This window comes from Somniosus microcephalus, unplaced genomic scaffold, assembly GCF_052327205.1.
Source record: "Somniosus microcephalus isolate GS21.2 unplaced genomic scaffold, FLI_Smic_1.0 unresolved_chr2, whole genome shotgun sequence".
NCBI classification, from domain to species: domain Eukaryota; kingdom Metazoa; phylum Chordata; class Chondrichthyes; order Squaliformes; family Somniosidae; genus Somniosus; species Somniosus microcephalus.
The window spans coordinates 44,145,228-44,171,606 of NW_028225180.1; the positions used below are offsets into that span (position 1 = coordinate 44,145,228).

A 26,379-nucleotide genomic window follows, 5' to 3' on the forward strand; every position below is an offset into this window, starting at 1 on the left:
TCTCCTCCTTCAGTCCCAAAGGCAGTCCTGTGAGAGCACGCATGGCCACAGTCAAACTATCTATGAGGCAGCCAAGTACAGCGCAGCATCAGCAACATTTTGCTCTCTTTAGAAAACATGACCTTTACAGAATGATTAAAACACAACAAGAAACGCATAGAAATTAACCTGCTGCCTGTGACCATAATTCAGTTACTAAAGTGTAATTTCCCCATGATTCCTTTCAATAATGCTGGTGAGGACTCCTTCCTCCCGGTTTGCGCCAGGTGCTGCTGGGCGGATTCAGCACCTTTGAGAGACGTTGCGATGTAACAAAAGAGGAAAAGGGGCCAACAGGAAGGGCAGTGCCCTCATTTAAGTATCATTGCCTCTTAAATTGTATGCCATTCACCCCGTCATCTCAGCAAAGCCTGAACCAATATAGCGGGTGCTGCACTTCAGTCTGGAAATGTGCGTGCATCTCTTGCCCGCCATTTTTACTCAGTAGGCCGATAAGCAGCTGAAAAGCCGGCGGTCTGTGATCCAATATCTAGGCCTGTGGCCAAGGAATACACCCACTGGTACATCATCCATTTGAATCATCCAGGGAAAACACCATAATTTAATCTTCACTGCTGATTAATCGCTGTATTAGAACGACTGACCATTCAGGATTTGATGTTTTATCCAGTCTGTGACATACACTGGCAGCAAAGGCATTTCACATGAACAACTGGTCATCTTCCAGAACTCGATAGACTCTGGAACAGTACCCATGGATTGGAGGGTAGCTAATGTTACCCCATTATTCAAAAATGGTGGTAGAGAAAAAGCGGGGAATTATAGACCGGTAAGCATGACATCGGTAGTGGGGAAAATTCTAGAGTCCATTATAAAAGATGTAATAGCAGAGCACTTGGAAAGCAGTGACAGGATCAGAGAAAGTCAACATGGATTTACAAAAGGTAAATCGTGCTTGACTAATGTACTGGAATTTTTTGAGGATGTAACTGGTAAAATAGATAAGGGAGAACCAGTAGATCTGCTGTATTTGGACTTTCAGAAGGCTTTCAATAAGGTCCCGCATAAGAGCTTAGCGTGAAAAATTAAGGCACATGGGATTGGAGGCAAGATATTGACTTGGATAGAGAACTGGTTGGCAGACAGAAAGCAAAGTGTTGGAATAAACGGGCCATTTTCCGGGTGGCAGACAGTGACTAGTGGAGTAGCGCAAGGATTGGTCCTAGGACACCAGCTGTTCACAATATACATTAATGATCTGGAGGAGGGAATTGGATGTAATATCTCCAAATTTGCAGACGACACAAAGCTGGGTGGGAGGGTATGCTGTGAGGAGATGTCGTGAAAATCCAGTACGATTTGGACAGGCTGGGTGATTGGGCAGAAACATGGCAAATGCACTATAATGTGGATAAATGTGAGGTTATCCACTTTGGTGGCAAAAACAGGACGGTAGATTATTATTTGAATGGCAATAGATTGGGAGAAGGGGAAGTGAAAAGACACCTGGGTGTTCATGTGCACAAGTCGCTGAAGGTAAGCATACAGGTGCAGCTGGCGTTTAAGAAGGCAAATGGTATGTTGGCCTTCGTAGCAAGAGGGTTCGAGTACAGGAACAAGGATGACTTGCTGCAGTTGTACAGGGCCTTGGTGAGACCGTACGTTGAGTATTGCGTGCAGTTTTGGTCGCCTTACCTGAGGAAGGACGTTCTTGCCATGGAAGGAGTGCAGCAAAGATTCACCAGGCTGATACCTGGGATGGCCCGATTGACGTATGAGGAGAGATTGTGTCGATTGGGCTTATACTCACTGGAGTTTAGAAGATTGTGGAGGGATCTCCTCGAAACCTATAAAATTCTGTCATGCCTGGACAGACTAGATGCATGAAGGATGTTTCCGATGGCAGGTGAGTCCAGAACCAGGGCTCATAGTCTAAGGATAAGGGGTAAGCCATTTAGGACTGAGATGAGGAGGAATTTCTTCACCCAGAGAGTGGTGAACCTGTGGAATTCTCTGCCACAGAGGGCGCTGGAGGCCAGTTCATTAAATATATTCAAGAAGGAGTTGGATATATTTCTTAAGACTAAAGGGATCAAGGGGTATGGGGAGAAAGCAGGGACAGGGTATTGAATTTGGATGATCAACCATGATCTCATTGGATGGCGGAGCAGGCTCCAGGGACCGAATGGCCTACTCCTGCTCCTATCTTCTATGTTTCTATGTTTCTATGTAACTACTGAAGTACCGAAAACATCTGCAAATTTAAAGATAATCCCAAACTTGGTGCAACATGTATCTTCATCCCACACATTTGAATGACACATTTCAGGATCAATGACTAGTGAAAATGAAGTTGAATTCTGTTTGCCCACTCCTGAAATTTTCATTCCCCAGATTCTAAAATCTCTAAACTAATTGTCAAAGTTAAAGTCTCTGATAATCAAAACCGAAATAATTTGTTTAAAAGCTTCACCCCATCACCTACCTTTCAGTTGACTGGGAACTTCGGATAAACCTTCTATAGCGTTCATGTAATCAAATGGATCAGCGCCTGTGTAAAGCAATAAATTTTGATATAATCAGTTCTCCGCATTATTTTAGTAAAAATGTAATTTAAAATCTGGAACTGTCTGCAATGTGTGTGTGTTCAATTTTAAGATACCGTGCTGCTGAATTTCTTTCAGTATTTTGTCCAACTTTGGTACCACATGGCGCATTTTCACAAAGGACTCCCACATTGCCCTTCGGGCCCAAAAACCTTTCTCTACCACCAGGTTTAGGAGAAGTTTGGAACTCTCCGCCCAGTTTCCATGCTCCACCATCTCAGTGACTTTCTGTAAAGAGTAATAATGAATATATTGATGAGAGGAGCGAAGAGCCTGCAGTGAAAAAGAACTGGGAGAGATTTTCCTCTTATTGTGCTTGGCCGAGAGGACTGCCTGGGTGGAGCAGGAAGAGGAAAACAAGGTGTTGGTTTCCTGCTGGTAACACAGCCTGCCTGCTTTCTGTCCCATGCACTCTCACAATTCCTCCCACCCCCACCCCCCGCCCCCACACACATCTTCCTCTGGTTCAACTGTGCGTTGTTTTTTTTCAAATATCTATAATTTAACTCGGAAGAATGTGGAGAATCACCGAGCATCCTCATCAATTTCAACACTAATCCTTTATTAATCAATGGTTAGTCCTCAGCTGGAGTATGGTGTCTATTTCTGGGCACCACACGCTATAGGCTGTCAAGGCCTTGGACAGGGTGCAGAGGAGATTTACTAGAATAGTAACAGGGGTATCGGACTTCAGTTACATGGACTGATGGAAATGTTCAGCGGACAGTCTGGTTGACGCCTCCCTCTCGGTCTATAATTAGGGAGAATTTCAGCAAGTCATTGGTATCCCGTGCTGAAAAATGCCTGGATTGTTTAGTATTCACAGACTTGAAGGATGTACTATTACTCGGAACAGAAAAGTTTACCTAATAGAGGTTTGCAAGATAAGATGTTTAATAATAATAATAATCAACTTTATTGTCATTGTTAGTGTACAAGTGTAGTACAACGAAATGTAGGCTTAGGGCTCCCGAGAGTGTACATTTAGATTAAGACATTTAAACATTCAACATTCATTTGGCTTGTAATACATTAACATAAACATAACCATAATAAAGTGCATTGGCAGATGTGCAGGCTTTAGAGTTTATTTGTGGAGTTCAGTAGGATGACAGACCTGGGAAAGAAGCTGTTCCTAAATCTGGTCGTTCGGGTGCGAATGCATCTGTAGCGTCTCCCAGATGGCAGGAGGGCGAACAGACTGAAAAAATATTCCATCTGGCGTGTGGGTCAATAACCAGAGGTCATAGATTTAAAATCATTTGCAAAAGAACTATAGGGCAGATGAGGAGATGTTTTCCCCACAGAGAGCAGTCAGCACCTGGAACTGAACCTCCACGGTCTATAACTTTTCTGACGGCTTGTCCATCATCCAGTGCTGAAGGAGAAGAATTTTTCTCCAATTAAATATTGGGAAGACCAAAACCATTGTAATCATTCACTGCCCCAGTTCCATTCCGAAAGCACTGACACCATCCCTCTCCCTAGCATATCTGAGCCTGAACCACACTGTCTGCAAACTTGGTGTCATATTTGACATTGAAATGAGCTTCTGAACACATATCCACGGAATAACTAAAACCATCCACTTCCAACTCCATAACATTGCCCGTCTCCACCCCTGCCTCAGCTCATCCACTACTGAAACCCTCATCCATGCCTTTGTTACCTCTAGGCATCACTGTTCCAACGCACTCCTGGATGGCATCCCACATTCTCGCCTACATAAATTTGAGGTCATCCAAAACTCGGCTGTCCATGTCCGAACTCACACCAAGACCTTTCGCCTATCACCACTGTGCTCGCTGACCTGCATTGGTTCCCGGTTAAGCAGCGCCTTGTTTTGAAAATTCTCGTCTTTGTTTTCAAGTCCCTCCATGGTCTCGCCCCTCCCTGTCTCTGTAATCTGCTCCAGGCCCACAACCCACCCTCTGAGATAAAAGTGCTCCTCTAAGTATGCCCTCTTGAGCCTCCCTGATTATAATCGCTCCACCATTCTTGGCTGTGCCTTCAGCTTCCTAGGCCCTCAGCTCTGGCATTCCCTCTCCCAATCTCTACCTCTCTTTCCTTCCAGTAGACATTTCTTAAAACCTACCTCTTTCAACAAGCTTTTAGTCACCTGCCCTCATTTCTCCTTATGTGGCTCGGTGTCAATTTTTTTTCTTATGGGAATGATAGCTTAATGGTTATGTTATGGGGCTAGTAATCAAGAGGCCTGGACTAACGATCCAGAGGCATGAATACACAATCCCAACAAGGGAAAATTAAATTCAGTTAATTAAGTAAATCTGGATTAAAAAGCTAGTATGAAACTATCGGATTGTCATAAAAAAATCTGTTTCACTAATGACATTTAGAAAAAGAAATCTGCCATCCTTGCTTGGTCTGAGCTATATGTGACTCCAGCATAGTGCTTGACTCTTAACTGTTCTCTGAAATGTCCAAGCAAGCCACTCAGTTGTAAACAACCGCAATGAAAACCAGTAAGAATAAAACTGGACAGACCACCCGGCACACGCTATGGAAACGACAGCAGCACACCCGGCCCAGTCGTCCCTGCGAAAATTGGGTAGAGCTCTCCCACAGCCTGGTTAAGCAACATCCTGATACAGTCGTAATACTTTTCAGACAATGTCCCAAACTCCTCCATCAACATCCCTGGGTATGCCCTGTCCCACCGGCAAGATAGACCCACCAGGGGTGGCGGCACAGAGGTATACAATCTTGAAGGAGTGGCCCTGGGAGTACTCAACATTGACTCCAGACCCCATTGAAGTCTCATGGCTTCCAGTAAAGCATGGGCAAGGAAACTTCCTGCTGATTACCAACTACTGCCCTCCCTCAGCTGATGAATGAGTACTCCACCATGTTGCACAACACTTGGAAGAAGCACTGAGAGTAGCAACGGCACAGAATGTATGCTGGGTGGAGGATTTAATTGTCCATCACCAAGAGTGGCTCGCTAGCACCACTACTGATCGAGCTGGTCGAGTCCTCGAGACTGGGCCTGCGACAGGTGGTGAGAGAATGATGGGAAAACGTATTTGACCTCGTCCTCACCAATCTATCTATTGCAGATGCATTTCTCCATGACAGCATTGGTAGCAGTAGCAGTGACCACCGCACACTCATTGTGGAGACGAAGACCCATATTCACACTGAGGACACACTCAGTCATGTTGTTTGGCACTACCGCCGTGCTAAATAGGATAGATTCAGAACAGAGCTAGCTGCTCAAAATTGGGCATCCATGAGGCGTTGTGTGGCCATCAGCAGCAGAAATGTATTCCACCACATTCAGTAACCTCATGGCCTAGGATATCATTCACTCTTCTCGTACCATCATGCCAGGGGACCAACACTCGTTCAATAAGGAGTGTAGAAGATCGTACCAGGAGCAGCACCAGGTCCAACTAAACATGCGGTGCCAAACTGGGGAAGCTGCAACAGAGGGCTACATCCATCCGGAAAAGCGGAAGCGATCACACAATCAACAGATCAGATCAAAGCTCTGCAATCCAGCCACATCCAACCCTGAATGATAGTGGATCATTAAACAACTAACGGGAGGAGAAGGCTCCATGAATATTGCCATCCTCAATGATGATGGAGCCCAGTGCCTGAGTTCAAAAGTCAAGGATGAAGCGTTTGCAATGATCTTCAGCCAGAAGTGCCGAGTGGATGATCCATATCGGCTTCCTCCCGAGGTCGCCACCACCACAGAAGCCAGTCTTCAGCCAATTCGATTCAGTCCATATGATATCAAGAAACGGCTGATCGCACTGGATACAGCAAAGGCTGATGGTCCCGACAAAATCCATGCTGTCGTGCTGAAGACTTGCACTCCAGAACTAGCTACGTCTCTAGCCAGGCTATTCCACTATAGCTATAAGACTGGCATCTATCCGACAATGTGGAAAACTGCCCAGGTATGTCCTGTCCACAAAAAGCGTGACAAATCCAATCTGGTCAATTAACGCCCATTAGTCTTCACCCAATCAAATGCAAACTGATGGAAGGTGTAGTTGACAGTGCTTTCAAGCAGCACTTACTCACCAATAACCTGCTCAATCCTGCCCAGTTTGGAATTAGCCAGGAACACTCGGCTCCAGTCCTCATTACAGCATTGGTCCAAACATGGACAAAAGAGTTGAATTCCAGGGGTGAGGTGAGTGTGACTGCCCTTGACATCAAGGCAGCATTTAATCAAGTCTGGCATCAAGGAGCCCTAGTAAAACTGAAGGCAATGGGAATCGGGGTTAAAACGCTCTACTGGCTGGAGTCATATCTAGCACAAAGGAGGATGGCTGGGGTGGTTTCAGCTCAATCATCTCAGCCCCAGGACATCGCTGCAGGAGTTCCTCAAGGCAGTGTCCCAGGCCAAACCATCTTCAGCTGCTTCATCAATGGCCTTCTATATTAACATTAGCACATAAAAAACAGGAGCAGGATTAGGCCAATCGGCCCCTCGAGACTGCTCCGCCATTCAATATGATCATGGCTGACCAATATTGGCCTCAACATCACTTTGCCGCTCTCTTCCCCATACCCCTTGACTCCCTTGTAGTTAAAATCTCTGTCAATCTCCGCCTTGAATATATTCAATGATTCTGCCTCCACGGCTCTCTGCGGTAGAGAATTCCAAAGATTCATGACCCTCAGAGAAGACATTTCTCCTCATCTCCATCTTAAATCGGCGACCCCTTATTCTGAAAATATGCCCCCTAGTTCTAAATTCCCCCTCCAGGGGAAACATCCTCTCAGCATCGACATTGTCAGTCACCCTAAGAATCTTATATGTTTTAATAAGTTCACCTCTCATTCTTCTAAATTCCAATGAGTGTAGGCCCAACCTGCTATAACTTTCGTCATAGGTCAACGCCTTCATTCCAGCAATCAACCTATTGAACCTTCTCTGCACTGCCTCCAATGTAAGAATATCCCTCCTTAAATAGGGAGACCAAAACTGTATGCAGTACTCCAGGAGCAGTCTCGCCAGCGCCCTGTAAATTTGCCTCAAAACTTCCCTACTTTAATACTCCATACACCTTGCAAGAAAGGCCTACATTCCATTAGCCTTCCTAATTATTTGCTGTAACTGCATGCCAACTTTTTGTGTTTCATGTGCTAGGACGCACAGATCCCTTTGTCCAGCAGCATTTTGTTGGCTCACTCCATTTAAATAATAATTTGCTTTTTCATTCTTCCTTCCATATTTGCCCACATTATACTCCATCTGCCAAATGGTTGCCCACTCACTTAACGAATCTACATCACTTTGTGAAATCTTGGTGCCCTCCTCACAACTTGCTAACCCGCCTATCTTTGTACCATCAGCAAATTTGGCTACTGTACATTCAGTACCTTCATCCAAGTCATTAATATAGATTGTAAATAATTGAGGCCCCAGCACTGATCCCTGTGGCACCCCACTAGTTACTGGTTGCAAACTGGAAAATGACCCATTTATCTCGATTATCTGTTTTCTGTTAGTTAGCCACTCCCCTATCCATGCCAATATATTACCCCCAACCCCGTGCGCTCTTATCTTGTGCAGTAACAATTTAAGTGGGGCCTAATCGAATGCCTTCTGGAAATCCAAGCACACTATATCTACTGCTTCCCCTGTATCCACCCTCTTTGTTACATCCTCAAAGAACTCCAGCAAATTTGTCAAACACGTTTTCCCTTTCAAAAAACCGTGTTGACTCTGCTTGATTGTCTTATGTTTTTCTAAATGTCCTGCTATTATCTCCTTAATAATGGATTTCAACATTTTCCCCGACGACAGATGTTAGGCTAACGGGCCTATAATTTCCTGCTTTCTGTGTCCCTCCTTTCTTGAATAGTGGCGTTACTTTTGCGGTTTTCCAATCCGCTGGGGCCTCTCCAGAATCCAGGCAATTTTGGTAGATTACAACCAACGCAACAACTATGTCTGCAGCCACTTCTTTTAAGACCGTAGGCTGCAGGCCATCAGGTCCAGGGGACTAGTCGGCCTTAAGGCCCATTAGTTTGCCTAGTACTTTTTCCCTAGTGATAGAGATTGTTTTAAGTAACTCCGTCCTTATAGCCCCTTGATTATCTATTATTATTGAGATGTCTTTAGAGTGCCTTCTACCGTGAAAATCCCAAATAATTGTATAGAATTTCTGCCATTTCTCTATTTCCCATTATTATTGCCCCAGTCTCATCCTCTAAGTGACCAACGTTTACTTTAGCTACTCTCTTCCTTTTTATATACCTTACAAGATCTTATTGTCTGTTTATATATTATTTGCTAGTTTACTCTCATAGTCTATCTTCTCCCTCTTTATAATTTTTTTTAGTCATCCTTTGCTGGTTTCTAAAAGTTTCCCTATCCTCTGGCCTACCACTAAACTTCGCAACACTGTATGCCTTTTCTTTCAATTTGATACCATCCTTACCTTCTTTACCTAACCATGGATGGTGCATCCTTCTCGTAGAGCCTTTCTTTCTCACTGGAATATAGCTTTTCTGAGATTTATGGATTATCTCCTGAAATAGCTGCCACTGCTGATCTACCATCTTACCCATTAATCTATTTTCCCAGTCCACTTTATCCAACTCTGCCCTCATACCTTTGTGATTGCCTTTATTTAAGTTTAGGACACTAGTTTCAGACCCACGTTTCTCACCCTCAAACAAGTTTTGAATTTGAATTTGAATTTCCCTCCATCATAAGGTCAGAAGTGTGAATGTTCATTGATGACAGCACAGTGTTCAGTGCCATTCGCAACTCCTTTAGATAATGAAACAGTCCATGCCCACATGCAGCAAAACCTGGACGACATTCAGGCTTGGGCTGATAAGTTGAAGGTAACATTCGTGTCGCACAAGTGCCAGGCAATGACTATCTCCAACAAGCGTGCATCAAATAATAGCACCTTGACATTTAACTGCGTTACCATCGCTGAATCCCACACCATCAATATCCTGGGGGTCAGCATTGACCAGAAACTTAACTGGACCAGCCACATAAATACTGTGACAACAAGAGCAGGTCAGAGACTGGGTATTCTGTTGTGAGTGCCTTACTTCTGATTCCCCAAAACCTTTCCACCATCTACAAGGCACAAGTAAGCAGTGTGATAGAATACTCTCCACTTGCCTGGATGAGTGCAGCTCCAACAACACTCAAGAAGCTCGACACCATCCAGGAAAAAGCTGCCCACTTGATTGGCACCCCGTCCACCAACTTAAACATTCACTGCTTCCACAGTCGAAGTACCGTGGCTGCTGTTTGTACCATCTACAACATGCACTGCAGCAACTCACCAATGCTTCTTTGGCAGCACTTCCCAAACCCTCGACCTCTTCCACCTAGAAGGACAAGTGCAGCAGGCACATGGGAACACCACCAACTCCAAGTCATAAAGAATTCTGACTTGGAAGTATATCACCGAACCATCATCATCGCTTGGTCAAAATCCTGGAACTCTCTCAGTAACAGCACTGTGGGATTGCATTCACCACATGGACTGCAGTGGTTCAAGAAGGCGGCTCAGCACCACCTTCTCAAGGATAATTAGGAATGGGCAATAAAAGCTGGTATGGCCGACTAGCCCCACATCCCTTGAACGAATTAGAAAATAATATTCCTGTGACGTGCCTTGGGATGTATTAAAGGTGCTATATAAATACAAGTTGTTGTTATTGTGGAAACGGATCCCATGAATCATTTTAGAAGGATTGAGGATGAGGAACTTACAGGGTTACGGGCAATAAGCAGGGATGTGGGACTAAGCACACTGATCTTGCAAAGTGTCTGCTGAGACACGACAGCACAAATTGCCTCTTTCTGTACTCTTAGTTTCCATGATTCTACTAAAAATAGAAGCATAATTTGCTTGAACATCGTGAGAATATTCATAAAACCATTCTCTGGTGTCTTAATTAATATAACTTTGATCAATCTATTTGTTTGATTCAACACTTCCCACACATTAGTACGATAGCAAAATACTATTTGGTTCCAATACTCGTTCACTGGTTTAGCATTTTATAAAAAAATCTTTCATTTACCTCGCAAATATTTATCCTCTCACAGTTCCTCGAGTTACTTCCAATAGCTTATCGGACACTCAACTCATGAAATTCCCTCCAACCTCTGTCTGTTGTTTCTCATCTTTCTTTTATCCCAGTGCTATTACACTTCTTGTTTCCCATTGACTTCAGCCCATCAAAGGTTATATCATACCCGTTCCACTGTCCTTTCTTTGTACAGAGACTGACAGGTCTGCTGGGCCTCTTCACATTTGTGTTGTTATTTCAGATTCACAACATCAACAGTTTTAACCCTTTCTTCTCTGGTTGGCCTGTTTTTTTCGGTAACATTCTATAGTTCTGAGATCTGTTATCCTGTCAGTTCTGTGATGTTTGAATAATCCAAATTCATTCTGCGTCCCTCTCATTTACCCGATGTTCTTTTCCACTGAAATGCCTCTCGTATGTTAACAACGAGCTGACTCCATCCACCGCTCCTTCAACTGCCTCTTCTATTCTGTCCCGGTAGAATTTTGTCAACTGGAACAGCTGGTAATCGTCACTCTTTGTCAAGAACTCAGTGATTCTAGTGTTCATATCTGTAAACAAAAACGGAGAAAAATAAACACATTATCCACTTTCTATCCGGGCTGCAACATTTCCACTTATACCAAACGGCTGAAACCTCCTGTGAGCCACATTATCAAACATCTTGTGAAAACCCATATAAACTGCGTGTGCTGCATCCCATAGATCTATTGAGTCAATTATGACAAAAATTTGCAAATTTGTCAAACATGGTTTGCCTGCAGTTAATTCGTTCCAACCTCCCCTGATCATCCCCTATATCTCAACGTTCATTAATCCAACCTTAAATTACGGATTCGAGGAGTCTGCACATAACTGAGGTAGATGAATTGTTCTAGCTGCCCGATTTAACCTCTCTCTTCCATTCTTGAACAGCGACATTCCTTGGGCTCCTTTAGTGCTCTCTTTAGACAAAGCAAGCTTTGTAGAGTGATAAAACACAGCAAGAAATGCATAGAAGTTAACCAGCTGCCTGTGACCACAGTCAGTTCCTAAATTGTAAGTTCTGCACGATTCCCTTCAATAATGCTGGTGAGTGCTCCTTCCTGCTGGTTTGTGCCAGGAGTTGGTGGGCAAGCGCAGCACATGGCATGAGATTTTCCGGCATACCAAAAACGGAAAGGGTCCAGCAGGAAGTGAAGGGCCGTAATTTAAATAACTTATTCACTTTTAACTTATACTGGCATGCGCACCCAGCACCACAGCGAAGCCAGCGCCAATATCACGGCCAGCGCACTTCTGGCTGGAAATGTATGTACACTTCCTGCCCGCCATATTAGACACAGGATGCCGATTAGCGGCAGAAAAATGGGCAATGCATGACCGAATATCTGGACCTATCACTAAGCACTACACTCACTGCTACACCATCCATTGATTCCTCCAGGGAAGCCCCAATATATTCATTTTGTCTGCTGATTAATCGATGCATTAAGCTGTCTTTCCACTGGGTGTTTGATCTTTTATCCCGGTCTGTGAAGTTCACTGACAGCAAAGGCAGCATGAAGAGCTGGATAAACTACTGGGGTAATGGCAACATCTGCATATTTACGGATAAACCCAAGCCTGGTGTGAATTGAAACATCATCCCACACATTTCAAAGACACATTTCAGTATCAGTAAGAAGTGAAAATGAAGTTGAATTATGTTGGCCCAGCGCTTCAACTTTTCATTCCCAGATTCTAGAAGTCTCTAAACCAATGGTCAAAGCTAAAGACTCTGATAATCAGAACCGAGATAATCTGTTGAAATCTTCACACCATCACCTACCATTCAGCTGACTGGGGACTTTGGATAAGCATTCTGTGGTTTTCAAGTTATCAAATGGATGGGAACCTGTTTGAATAAATTAGTTTTCATGACAGCAAATCTGTGCACTACTTAAGTAAAGTATGTAATTTTAGATGTGAAATTTAATTCAGTGTGTGTTTTTACCGTACCAAGTTCCTGTATTTCTTTCAGTATTTTTTCCAACTTTGGTACCTCATGGCGCATTTTCACAAAGGATTCCTACATCTCCCTTCGGGCCCGAGAGCTTTTCTCCATCACCAGATTAGGAGAAGTTTGGAACTGTCCGCCCGGTTTCCCTGCTCCGTGAGCGCAGTGACTTTCTGTAGAGAATAATAATGAATATATTGATGAGCGGAGTGAAGGGCCTGCAGTGAGAAGGAACTGGGGCAAGTTGTCCTCTTACAGCACGTGGGCGAGAGGACAGCCTGGGTGCATCAGGAAATGGAAAACAAGGCGGTGTTAGTTTCGCGCTGGTAACAGAGCCTGTCTGCTTTCGGTTCCGTGCACTCTCTCAATTCTCCCACTCCTACAACTGTGTCTGGCACAACAGTGCGCTGTTCTATTTCAGATATCTTCCCTCCTGATGAATGATGCTGGTCAGCAGAATATTTGCGGAACCAGACATTAATGTTCGCAGACAAGTATTTTATTGCTTCTCAGGAATTACAGCTAATCTGAGGCGGCTCGAGCCAAATTCTTCCAATACTCCTTGGACTTGAGTGGTGCCAGCAGAGTGGAGGGTTGCAAATGTTACACCTCTGTCCAAAAAAGGGGAGTGGAATGAACCCAGCAACTACAGGCCAGTCAGCCTAACGTTGACAGTGGAGAAACTTTTAGACAATAACCCAGGACAAAATATTCACTTGGAAAAACATGGGTTAACAAATTACAGCCAGCATGGATTTAAAGGCATATCGTGGTTGATTAAATTGATTGAATTAATGGTTGACAAGGGTAGTGCGGTTGATGTTGTGTATATGGACTTTAAGAAGGCGTTTGACCATGAACCACGTTATAGACATGTTAGCAAATTAGAATCCCATGGGATTAAATGGGCAGTGGCAGCGTTGATAGAACATTGTCTAAGGGAAAGGAAACAGAGCAGTAGTGAACAGTTTATCAGACTGGAGGAAGGAATGCAGTGGTGTCCCACAGGATACAGTATTGCTCTTTTTGATGTATATTAATGACCTGCACTTGGGTATACAGAGCATAATTTTCAGTTGCAAATTGCACGAAACTCAGAAAGGTAATAAATAGTGAGAAGGATAATAGCAGACTTCAGGAGGGCAAAGAGAGACTGGTGAAATGAGCAGACACATGGCAGTTGAAATGTATCGCAGAGAATTGTGAAATGATATTGGTTGGAAGGAAGAATGAGGAGAGGCAATACAAACTAAGCATGTTTAATTTTAAAGGGGGTGAAGGAACAGAGACCTCAGGGTTTATGTAGATAATTATTTGAAGTTGGCAGGATCAGTTGAGAAGGCTGTTCAAAAGCAGATGGGATTCTTCTTTTTATAAATAGAGACATAGAGTACAAAATCGAGGATGTTATGCTAAACATTTATAAATCACTGGTTAGTCCTCAGCTGGAGTATTGTGTCTAATTCTGGGCACCACACGTTATACACTGTCAAGGCCTTGAACTGGGTGCAGAGGAGATTCACTAAAATACTACCAGGGATGAGGGACTTTAGTTACATCGGCTGATTGAACTGCTCTGCGGACAGTCTGTTTGACACCGCTGATCAAGGTCTATAAATAGGATGACTTTCAGTATTTCTTTGGTATTCCATGCTAAGAACATACCTGGATTGGTTAGTATTCACAGACTTGAAAGATGTACTATTACTAGATCGGCAAAGTTAGGACGGTTTTCTTTGGAACAGAGAAGGCTAACAGGTGACCTAATAGAGGTTTTCAAGAAGATAAGAAGTTTTGATATAGATAGAGAAAAACTATTCCGTCTGGCGAGTGGGTCAATAACCAGAGGTCATAGATTTAAAATCATTGGCGAAAAATGTAGAGGGAGGTTGAGGAGAATTGTTTTCACTCAGACTGATGTCGGGATCTGGAACGCTCGACCTGAAAAGGTGATGTAAGCTGATGCCATAAATAGTTTTAAAGGGAGTTAGACAGGCACTTGTGGATGAGGAACTTGCAGGATTACGGACAAATCGTGGGGATGTGGGACTGAGCTCGGCTGCTCTGTCAAAGAGCCAGCACAGGCAGGACGTGGCCTCCTCCTGCGCTGTAAGTTTCTGTGAATCTACTAACTATAGCTTCATGGAACCAACAATTTGATTTATCTCTGGTATCTCAATCAATATAATTGGGATTATTCTATTCGTTTGAATCAACACTCCCCAACGGTTTTTTGCGGCTGTTTGGGTCCAATACTTGTTCACTGGTTTAGCTTTTTATAAAAATATCATACCTTTACCACACAGATGATTTAAAAAAATCATCTCACAGTTCCTAAATTTACTTTAAATAGTTTGTACGACACTGAAATCATTATCTTCCCAAAAACTTCGGCTAGTTGCCTCTTCTCTATCTTCGACAGAACCTGCTAAAATTCGTGGTTCCCTTTGACTTCGGCACACAAAGCATTATATCGTACCCGTTTCCCTCTCCTTTGTTCAGAGACAGATGGATCTGATGGGTATTTTCACATTTGTGTTTTTTTTCAGATTTAAAGCATGAACAGCTTTAACCCTTTCTTTCCTGTTCTGTTTTTCTTCTGTAATCATTCTATGATTCAAAATCTGATTTCCTCTCTGTTCTGTGATTTTTAAATAATCCAAACTCATTATGTGTCCCTCCCACTCACCCGATGCTCTTGTCCACTGAAAAGCCTCTTGTATGTTAACAACGAGCTGACACCGTCCACCCCTCCTTCAATCGCCTGTTCCAGTCTGTCCTGGTAGAATTGCGTCAACTGGAACAGCTGATAATCGTTGCACTCTGTCAAGAACTCAATGATTGTCGAGTTCGTGTCTGTGAACACAAATGGTGAAAACTAAACACATTGGCCCAGAAATTAGGATCGGGGGCTTGCCGCGTGTGCAAGCCCCCATGTGCACTCACCTGGCGCGCCAACATCTGAAGCCTGGGCCTGCTTGGAATTCCTGTCACTGGCCCGGTTCAGGTGTCAGCTCGCTGTGCTTGCCTGATCCAGCGGCGTAGTTAGTGCGATGTGCTGGCGGGGATCAGGTGAGCACTGTGCAGCCAATCAGGGGAGGGGAAACTTCATTCATGAGTTTGATAGTAAGAACTGTCAAACTCATGAAAAGTACGGGCACACAAAAGACTAGTTTAACTTCAAATAAAATTTAAAAAAACATCCCAATAATTAAATAAACTATAAATAACTTTAAAAAACTATTTTAATCAATTAATCAAATTTTTGAAAAAAATAATTTTTTAAGAAATCGGGTCTGAATATAAACTTACCTTACTGTAAAGTCCTTAAAAACAATAAAGCTGTGGAAAAATGTTCTAATTTTAAATAATAGGCCACTTACCTTAAAGAATCAAGTCCTTACGCCTCCTTTTTATATGTCTAAAAAAGACCCTCGCACACGTGCAAACCTGTCAAAAAGAAGGAAGTTCAACGCGTGCGCGCAGAGTCCTGCACGCACGCATTGGACCTCTGAACGCCTTGGAGGAAATGTCGCTTTCCCGCGCATGCGCTGTGCATGCTGAAATCTTGCACTGCCAATGGGCCCACGCATGAGTACACCGTCCGTACTCACACATTGCGACCGGAATTACTGGCCCAATATCCACTTTTTTTCCAAGCTGCTACATTGCCTCTTATACCAAACAGCTGAAATCTCCGTGAAACAACTTCTGAAAACCCATATACACTGCAGGTGCTGCATCTCATCGATTGATAGAGTCCATTCTTTATATTAGCGTGCAAATTTGTCAAATACATCTTGCTTACACTTATCCCATTCCCGCCTCCTGTGATCATACCCTGTATCTCAGCATTCACTAATGCAACCGAAAATGCCGGACTCGAGCATTCTGCCCATAACTGCCGTAGACTAACTGTTCTAGTTACCCGATTTATCCTCTCTCCTCCACTGTTGAACGGAGACGTTACTTGGGCTCCTTCAGTGCTCCAGTGTATTGTTTTTATCTAAAACAGATTGAACAATTGTGGAGAATCTGTCTTCCCTCTTTTGTGATTTGATTTAACATCCTGTAGTGTGTTATCTCTGGGCCCAGCCACTTACCCACCTTGACTATTTTTTCAGCTCCAAATACGTCTCTACATTTAACTCTAACTAGGATCCCACATCCTCCTCTAGTCCACCTTCTCACACTAACACCATAATTTTTTAGAAACTATTGGAAATGTTTGATACCTCCTCAGACCAAAATCCTCCACACCTAGATTGCCCCTTCATCTCCAGTGATAGAACCTTGACTTATTGCTTTACTTTTCAAAAACCCTGACTTTTTATATTATCCGCTGGCCTTGAACTCAATTCCCTTTTAACCACCCGCCCCCACCCTACAGCCAGAGATCACCACCTTGATGCTATGTTTTACATTCCATTGCCTGGCTTCAAATTCCCTCAAAATAGTCTTCAAACCAGGCCAGCATCCTAGACTCAACTATTTCCATCTGCTTCATCAGTGACCTTCACTCCATCATAAGGTTAGAAGTGGGGCTGCTCGCGGATGATTGCTGTTTGTTCGGCTCCATTCACAATTCCTCCAATGATGAAGTGTTACATGACTGCATGCAGCAGTACGTGGATATTATCCAGTTTTGGCCTGATATGTGGCAAATAATATTCACGCCAAACATGTGTCAGGCAATGGCCATCTCCAACAAAATATAGCATTGCCATATGGCATGAGAGTGAATTATATTGCCAACACGAAGTCCCCCACATCAACCAAAATAGAACTGGAACCAACCTATTCAATCCCCCTTGTCTACTAGAGCAAGTCAGGGGTTGGATATTCTTTGGCGAGTGGCCCAACTCGTGACTCCCCAAATTCTCCCCCATGCTCAATACCATCGATGACAAATCATTATGATTGATCAGCACCCCATCCATTGGGTTAAACATTGACTCCCTCCACCATTGGCTTACTGTGGTTGCAGATTGCTGTCTACAGGATGCCCTCCAGTAAGTCGGCAAGGCATCTTTGATAGCACCTCCCATACCCATGACATCCACCAACTAGAAGGACAAGGGCACCAGGTGTGTGGGAACATTTTCGCCTCCAAGTTCTCCTTAAAGTCACATACAATCCTAATTTGGACATATATCGCCGCTCCTTCATTGTCGCTGGATCAAAACCTAAGAACTCCCTACCTAACAGCACTGTGGGAGCACCTTCACCACACGGACTGCATCGATTCAAGAAGGTGGCCCACTATCACCTATTGAATGGCAACTTGGTGTGGGCAATACATGGTGGCCTTGCCAGCGACACACACATCCCAAAAAGTATTTTCAAAAAAATATATTCTCGTTGTGTTTTTGGTTTTGACCGTGACAATTTTCTGCTCTTCTTGCCTTCACAGAAACGTTCCCAGCCTTTCAAAGATGTTCTTCCATCTGGAAACAGATATCTCTATCGTTCCCGCTGACCCTCGCCCCACTCGAGGTGGCCTCCTGCTGCTGGAGTCACACTGCTGCTCAGGAAGACCCACCTCTGAGTCACTGTCTCTATCCACCTTACAGCCCACAATACCGACCATCTATTGGACAATTCCAGTACTCAGAGGCTCCCTCCACCTCTGACTGTGATTCCACTCTAGAAGATCACTAACTTCCCTCTTTCTACTCAGTCGCTGCCCTGTTCCCTCTTCTTGTATGAACTGTAGGATTTTGCATGAGATCTGGACCGTTTGTCAGGTCAGAAATTATATTGTAAATAATATAGTGTGTTCTCACCTGTGTCAATTTTCATTCTTGTTGAAGTTATAGGATCTTCTCCCCTGTTTGGACCGTCAGCCATGGTGGGGGCAGGCGTTCCTAGATTATGATTATCTGTATAAATATATTATTAATAGGAGTGTTTGTTGGAAATATTAAACAGAAGGAGAGTGTTGCCTTTTTAAACATGATTCCAAAAGCCCCCTCCCCCATCAGTATAACAGCTGTTAGCTCTGGGACCGAGCTTTTCCCGAGTGTTATGATCAACTCTCCACATCAGGTGTGACACAAACAGCTGGCCAGTGAAATCCAGTGATCTCCAGAACCGAGTTCCAGACGGGCTCCCGTCGGCCGAGACTCTGCCCTTGGAGCGCCCATTGGTGAGATTTACTCACACAGTGCAGGCCAAACCAGCCTAATTCCTGAGGTGGAGAATATTCTGCAGGGAAATATGGAGCGGGGTGCTCATTGATGAATTAAATGACCCTTCACTCAGTTTTACACAGTCTGCTGGTATTCTATTTTTTATTTGCATATTTGATTTATTAATTTTTATTTGAGTTTTGATATTAAATGCTGCTACTTTATCAATATGAGATCTATTCACATACACAATATAGAAATAGGTGTGCTTCCACTGGTCTTTACGTGCAGTGACATTTTCCGTGTGTTCATGGAGATGTGTCCAGGTTGGTGCTTCTATTTGAATATTTCCACAGGCTCAGAAATTCGGGATGGGGGCTTCCCGTGGGTGCAAGCCCCCAACCTGCACTTACCATGCATGCCGGGTGTTGAGTTGTGGGCCCCGTGGAATTCTGAACGGGGCCTGGTCCAGCTGCCGGCAAGCAGTGCTTGCGTAGCCCAGGGGCGCAGTTAGTTCGAAGTGTCTCCTGGGATCACGTGGGCGATGGAGAGCCAATGGTAGCAGGGGATGCTCCATTCATAAGTCTGACAGCAAGAGCTGCCAAAATTAATAAATACTACGGCCCCAAGATAGCATTAAACTTTCAAATTAATTTTTAAAAATATCATATTTTTAACTAAACTATAAATAACATGAAATAACTATTTTAAACAATGATTTAAATTTTTGAAAAAAATAATTTTATAATCTAACGGTGCTAAAAATAAACTTACCTTGCTTTAAAGTACTTAAAAATAATAAACCTGTGGAAAAAATGTTGTAATTTTAATTAATTCACCACTTACCTTTTAAAAAGCAGGCCTTACGTGCACGCATTCGACCTCTGAACCTCTTCGTTCAGAGGAACGGAAGTGCCGATTTCCCGCGCATGCGCAGTGCATGCAGGAACTTGGCACTTACATATTTCTGGGCCCATATCTCTCATGGTAGCAGCACCTGACTAATGAGCACCGTAGGAGCTGAGGACATTTACTGCTGTTCCACTAATATTAACACTAATGTGTAATGTTGTTAATCATGTAGGGTCTAATGAGAGGGAGGAACTGAAATAAATCAGTATTTGTAGGGAAATGGTGTTAGGGAAATTGACGTGATTGAAGATCGATAAATCCCCAGGGTCTGATAATCTACATCCTAGGGTACTTAAGGAAGTGGCCCCAGAAACAGTAGATTCACTGCTAGTCATCTTCCAAATTTCGATAGGTTCTGGAACAGTTCGCATGGATTGGAGGGTAGCTAATGTTACTCCACTATTCAAAAAATGTGGTCGAGAGAAAAGGGGAATTATAGACTGGTAAGCCTGACATCGGTAGTGGGGAAAATGCTAGAGTCCATTATAAAAGATGTAATAGCAGAGCACTTGGAAAACAGTGACAGGATTGGATAAAGTCAACATGGATTTACAAAAGGTAAATCGTGCTTGACTAATCTACTGGAATTTTTTGAGGATGTAACTGGTTGAATAGATAAGGGAGAACCAGTTGATATGGTGTATTTGTACTTTCAGAAGGCTTTCGTTAAGGTCCCGCATAAGAGATCAACGTGTAAATTTAAGGCACATGGGATTGGGGGCAAGATACTGACTTGGATAAAGCACTGGTTGGCAGACAGGAAGCAAAGAGTTGTAATAAACGGCTCTTTTTCTGAGTGGCAGGCAGTGACTAGTGGGGTATCGCAGTGATCGGTCCTAGGATCCCAGCTATTCACAATATGTATAAATGATCTAGACGAGGCAAGTGGATGTAATATCTCCAAGTTTGCAGATGACACAAAGCTGGGTGGGCGTGTGTGCTGTGAGGAGGATGCCGAGAATCTCCAGTATGATTTAGACAGGTTGGGCGATTGGGCAGAAGCATGGCAGATGCAGTATAATGTGGATAAATGCGAGGTTATCTACTTTGGTGGCAAAAACAGGAAGGCAGATTGTTATCTGAATGGTAATAGACTGGGAGAAGGGGAAGTGCAACGAGACCTGGGTGTCCTTGTGCACCAGTAGCTGAAGGTAAGCATGCAGGTGCAGCAGGCGGTTAAGACGGCAAATGGTATGTTGGCCTTCATAGCGAGAGGATTCGAGTGGAGGAGCAAGGATGTCTTGCTACAGTTGTACAGGGCCTTGGTGAGACCACACCTTGAGTGTTGTGTGCAGTATTGGTCGCCTTATCTGAGGAAGGATGTTCTTGCCATGCAGTGAAGCTGTACCAGGCTGATACCTGGGATGGCAGGAATGACGTATGAGGAGAGATTGGGTCGATTGGGCTTATACTCGCTGGAGTTTAGATGAATGAGAGGGGATCTCATTGAAACATATAAAATTCTAACAGGACTGAACAGACTGAATGCAGGAAGGATTTTCCCGATGGCCGGGGAGTCCCGAACCAGGGATCACAGTCTAAAGATAAGGGGGAAGCCATTTAGGACAGAGATGAGGAGGAATTTGTTCACCCAGAGAGTGGTGAACCTGTGGAATTCTCTACCACAGAAGGCAGTGGAGGCCAATTCATTAAATATATTCAAGGAGTTGGATATATTTCTTAAGGCCAAAGGGATCAAGGGATATGGGGCGATGGCCGGGACAGGGTACTGAAATTGGATGATCAGCCATGATCTCATTGAAAGGCAGAGCAGGTTCGAGGAGCAGAATGGCCTACTCCTGCTCCTATCTTCTATGTTTCTATGTAACTTTATTCAGTAAGGTAATGTGTGAAGTATTTTCTCAGGTCTTTTCAATCTCAGAAATGACCATGATTATATAAGTGGTAGATTCGCCTGCTGTTCTACAGTGAATATTCTCCACTCTACACGTTTCTTGCTGTGTGTGTGTCCACACACGTCCATCCACTGAAACTCTCAGTCAGCGTCCTTTCCTTTCCCCACTGTGGAAATGTAAAGGTGATCCAGTCTCGGATCAGTAATTTCTACAAACTATAGTTAAAGTTATTCTCCGGCATTAAATTATAACCAAGTTTGAGATCTTGTAAGTTTCAGTTATCTGCTGTGTCACACACGCTGACACTGGTTTAATAAATACACAGCAACAACAACTTGCATTTCCATCGAAATACATCGCAAGGTGCTTCACAGAAGCCACATACGACAAGCGATGGGCTCAGGCTAAAGGGGGTAGAAGGAGGCGTGGTCAGAATGTTGGTCACAGCAGTGAGTTTCAGAGGGTTCTAAAGGAGGAGCGAGCTGGGGAGGTTTAGGTGGGGAATTGATGAGCATTGAGCCGGGACAGCAGAAAGCACAACCTATAGATGGGGGGAGGAGAGGGTGAAATGCCACAAGAGGCCAGAGTCACTGGAATAGAGAGATTTTGGTGGTGGGGATTGTAGGTTTGGAGGAGCTTGCAGAGACAGGAAGGGACATGACCATGAAGGGATTTAAACAACGATAGCAATAATAAATTGTATATGCTGGGGGACCGGGATTCAATTTACATATATAAGGACAGGGATGATCGCTGAGCAGGACTTTGATGCACTTTGACACTCCACGGAGGCAGCCTTGCACTCCAATCACCGAGCCTGCCAACCCACTGGCACAGACACGCACCCCACGGACCCAGCCCCACACCCCACGGACCCAGCCCCACACCCCACTGACCCACCACCACACCTCACTATCTCAGACCTACTCCCTTACACAAATGACAAAGACCCACACCCACTGACCTAGCCCCACACCCAAATACCCCAGCCCCACAGCCGCACCCCACTGACACAGCCCCACACTCCATTGACCAAGGCCCATACCCCACTATCCCAGCCCCAGATTCCACTCACCCATCCCCAAACACCACTGACCAAGCGCCACAATCTACTGAAAAGCCCCAACACCTAACTGACCCAGCCGCACATTTACACGACACTGACTCAGACCAAGATCCCACTCATCCAACAGTACACTCGGATCCCACTTACCTGTCCCACACACCACTGACCCAGCCCAGCACTGACAACTCACAGACCCTACCACACACCCCACTCATTCAGCCCCAAATTCATGCACCATTGAGCCAGCTCCACAGCCCAATGACCCAGCCCCAGACCCCTCTAACCGTGCCCCACATCAACACCCCACTGAAACAGCCACACACCGATTCCAGACTTAACCAGCACCACACCTGCACTCCACTCACCCAGTCCCAAACTCTAATGACTCAGCCCCAAACCTACTGACACAACCCCCTGCCCACTGACCAAGCGTCACACACCTTTGCACCAACCCCTCACAGAAACCCCACTGATCCAGCCATACTCCGACACCTCCCTGACCCAGACTGACACTGACACCAGACTGACCAGCCCCACACCAACTGACCCAGCCCCATACCCCAACTAGCCAGCCCCACACCCCACTGACCCAGACCCACACCCGACTAGCCCAGTTCTGCACCCCTCTGAACCAGACCCACACCCCACTGATCCAGCCCCAAAACCCACTGACCCATCCCCACTCCCAACTGACCGAGCCACACACCCCACTGACCCAGCCCCACAACCCACTCACCCAGCCCAGCAAACCACTGACCGAGTCCCACAACCGCACCCCACTGACCCAGACCCACAACCGCACCCCACTGACCCAGCCCCACAACCGCACCCCACTGACCCAGCACCACTCCCCACTGACCCAGCCCAACAACCCACTGACCGAGCCCCACAAATCACTGACCCATTCCCACTCCCAACTGACCCACCCCACACCCCACTGACCCAGCACTGCACACCACTGACACAGCCCCACACCACACTGACCAAGCCACAAATCATACTGACCCAGCCCCACACCCCACTGACCCAGACTCACACCGCACTGACCCAGCAACACACCCCACTGACACAGCTCCTCACTCCACTGACCCAGACTCACATCGTACTGACCCAGCCCCACACTCCACTGACTCAGCCCCACACACCACTGACACAGTATCACACCTCACTGACCCAGACCCACACCCCACTAGCCCAGTCCAACACCCCTCTGACTAGGCCCCATATGCCACTGATCCAGCCCCACACCCAACTGACCCAGCACAACACTCCACTGACCCAGTCCCCCATCCTACTAATCAAGCCTCACACACCACTGACACAGCCCCACACACCACTGACACAGCACCACACCCCACTGAATAAGCCCGCACCCCACTGACTCAGCCCCACAACCCACTGACCCATCTCCACACTACACTGACCCAGCCCCACACCCCACTGACCCAATACCAAACCCCACTGTCACAGCCTCACTCACAACTGACCCAACTCCACACTCCACTGAACCAGCCACACACTCCACTGACCCAGGCCCACACCCCACTGACAGTCCCAAATCCCACTGACACAGCCCGGCACACTACTGTCCCAGTCACGCAACCCACTGATCAACCCCACACCTATCTGACCCAGCCTCACACCGTACTGGCCCAGCCCCACACCCCACTGGCCCAGCCCCACACCGCATTGACCCAGCCTCACACTACACTGACCAAGCCCCACAACCCACAGACCCAGCCCGACCCCAACTGATCAAGCCCCACAACCCACAGACACAGCCCCACCCCAACTGAAAAAGCCCTGCTCCCCACTGACCCAGCCCCGCACCCGACTGACCAAGTCATGCACCCCACTGACCCAGACCCACACACAACTTTGACAGCCACACACACCACTGTTCCAGCCACACAATCCACTGATACAGCCTAACAACCCACTGACCCAGCCCCCCACCCCACCTAGCCAGCCCCGCACCCCACTGACACAGCCCAACACCCTACTTACCCTGCCCCACACCCGACTGAGCCAGCACAGCACCCCACTGACACAGCCCCACAACCCAGTTACCCTGCCACACACCCCACTGATCAGGATACTGCCAGGTGTGTATGGGGTTACACACTGTACCAGGATCCTGCCAGGTGTTTATGGGATATCACTGTGTATCAGGATCCTTCTAGGTATGTATGGGGTTTCACAGTGTATCAGGATCCTGCCAGGTGTGTATGCGGTTTCACAGTGTATCGCGATCCTGCCAGGTGTGTATGGAGTTTCACGGTGTATCAGAATCCTGCCAGGTCTCTAAGGGGTTTCAGCATATACCGCTGGAAATAGGCTTTAGAGATGAAGAGTAAAGGGAGAAATGGAAGAATAAAACACAAATGAAGTTCAGAAGCTACATTAACCTTACCTTGATCCCGCAATGATTTTCTTTCTCTCTATTTCCGTGTAGATTTTGCGAGTTTTAATCTTGTCATTTCTCTACAACCAATCAGGTTAATGTTCCTTGTTTGATTTGAGCAAGTCACAAATTGTGAATTTGATCTGCTCCTTGTTCTGTGAGATTCAGAGTACCGCCCTCTGTGTGAAAGCTGCTGCCAGCCCTCAGGGTGGATTTCAACTCAAACATTCCTGATTCGCTTCGGAACAGGGAGCGGCCTTTCTGGTCAAATCAAATCCAACCGGTTTGACAATTCTCTGCCACCTCACCTGTGAACAATGTTGGTTATAAAATTTACTTCATATCTTCTTCCAGGGAAGTTCAGTAAAACAAAGATTTGCTAAAAGTCCCGGGGCCTTCCCACCTTATGGTAATTGGAGTAATTATTTTAATATGAAGATCATAAATTGGTTTCCTCCTGTCTTTGTGAAAGGTGGTTTCAGCCTGAAACCGATTTGCATCTAAAACATTCCCGAAGTTTGTTTCTCTCTAAAGGGATTAGTCTGTCTGATATTTCCTCCAGTTTGACAATGACCGCCTCATTAACATGAACTTATTTCAGCAAAAAGACAAGTCCCTGCTCCATTCTCTCACCTAATTCACATGCGTTGCTGACTGAGTTAAACAATGATTTCTCGGTAAAACAGCATTTCATTATTACAGTTAATCGGGGAGTAGTTTTATCTCCGAAACTGTTCCGATCGAATGACGGGATCGTTTTCAGTCCGGCCTCAGGTAATCAGAGGCTGATTTTCCAGGTGCTCCGCAGTGAGCGATAATCGGCCAGTGCGAATGTGTTAACCCTTTACTGAGCTGAACTGCGTGTTGGGTCTGAAAGGCTGGTCCCGCCTTTGATCAGTTAGATAAAACTGTGCAGGATACCAAACGGTTCAGTGAGTAAAAGTCCACACTGACTTCCAAGGACCAGGTTCGCAGCCCTGTATACGGAACTGCAAATTTTAATGGGAAGGAGGCGCCGCTGCACTTGGCTGGATTAAAACCCCAGAGTTCGTGTTCCTGCTTTCTGTCCCCCAACTGCTTTAAAATGTGTCTGTGGGGAGACTGGTGGAGACCAGGAGTGGGATTAACCCTGAAATCCTTGATGTAAAATGGACTGCCCTCAGTCACAGTCTGAGCCACACTCACAGAATAGCTGCAACCCCGGAGCTGGGGGACATATCAGACCGCGTGAACTAAGCTATAGAGAGGAAGGTAAAGGGAGAAATCGAAGAATAAAACACAAAAATGAAGCTTAGAAGCTACATTAACCTTACCTTGATCCCGCAAGAATTATTTGTCTCTATTTCCGTGCAGATTTTGCGAGTTATACCC

At 45.3% G+C, this 26,379-nt stretch overlaps 1 protein-coding gene across 4 annotated transcripts in view; it reads right to left on the minus strand.

Annotated features, from left to right (window-relative positions):
* The window catches only part of LOC147092586 (NACHT, LRR and PYD domains-containing protein 3-like), a 164,254-nt gene that overhangs the window by 20,905 nt on the left and 116,970 nt on the right, over window positions 1-26,379 (minus strand). For 3 of the 4 annotated variants that reach the window (XM_085975956.1, XM_085975955.1, XM_085975953.1), the window contains exons 1-4: window positions 18,426-18,489; window positions 11,046-11,212; window positions 2,663-2,834; window positions 2,486-2,551 (exon numbers count right to left, since the gene is read on the minus strand). The exons of the other annotated variant lie outside the window; for it this stretch is intronic. In XM_085975956.1, the coding sequence (XP_085832082.1) occupies window positions 2,486-2,551; window positions 2,663-2,834; window positions 11,046-11,212; window positions 18,426-18,489 (469 nt within the window). Of the gene's footprint in view, window positions 1-2,485; window positions 2,552-2,662; window positions 2,835-11,045; window positions 11,213-18,425; window positions 18,490-26,379 lie in introns of those variants that run through there. 4 annotated transcript variants of the gene reach the window in all.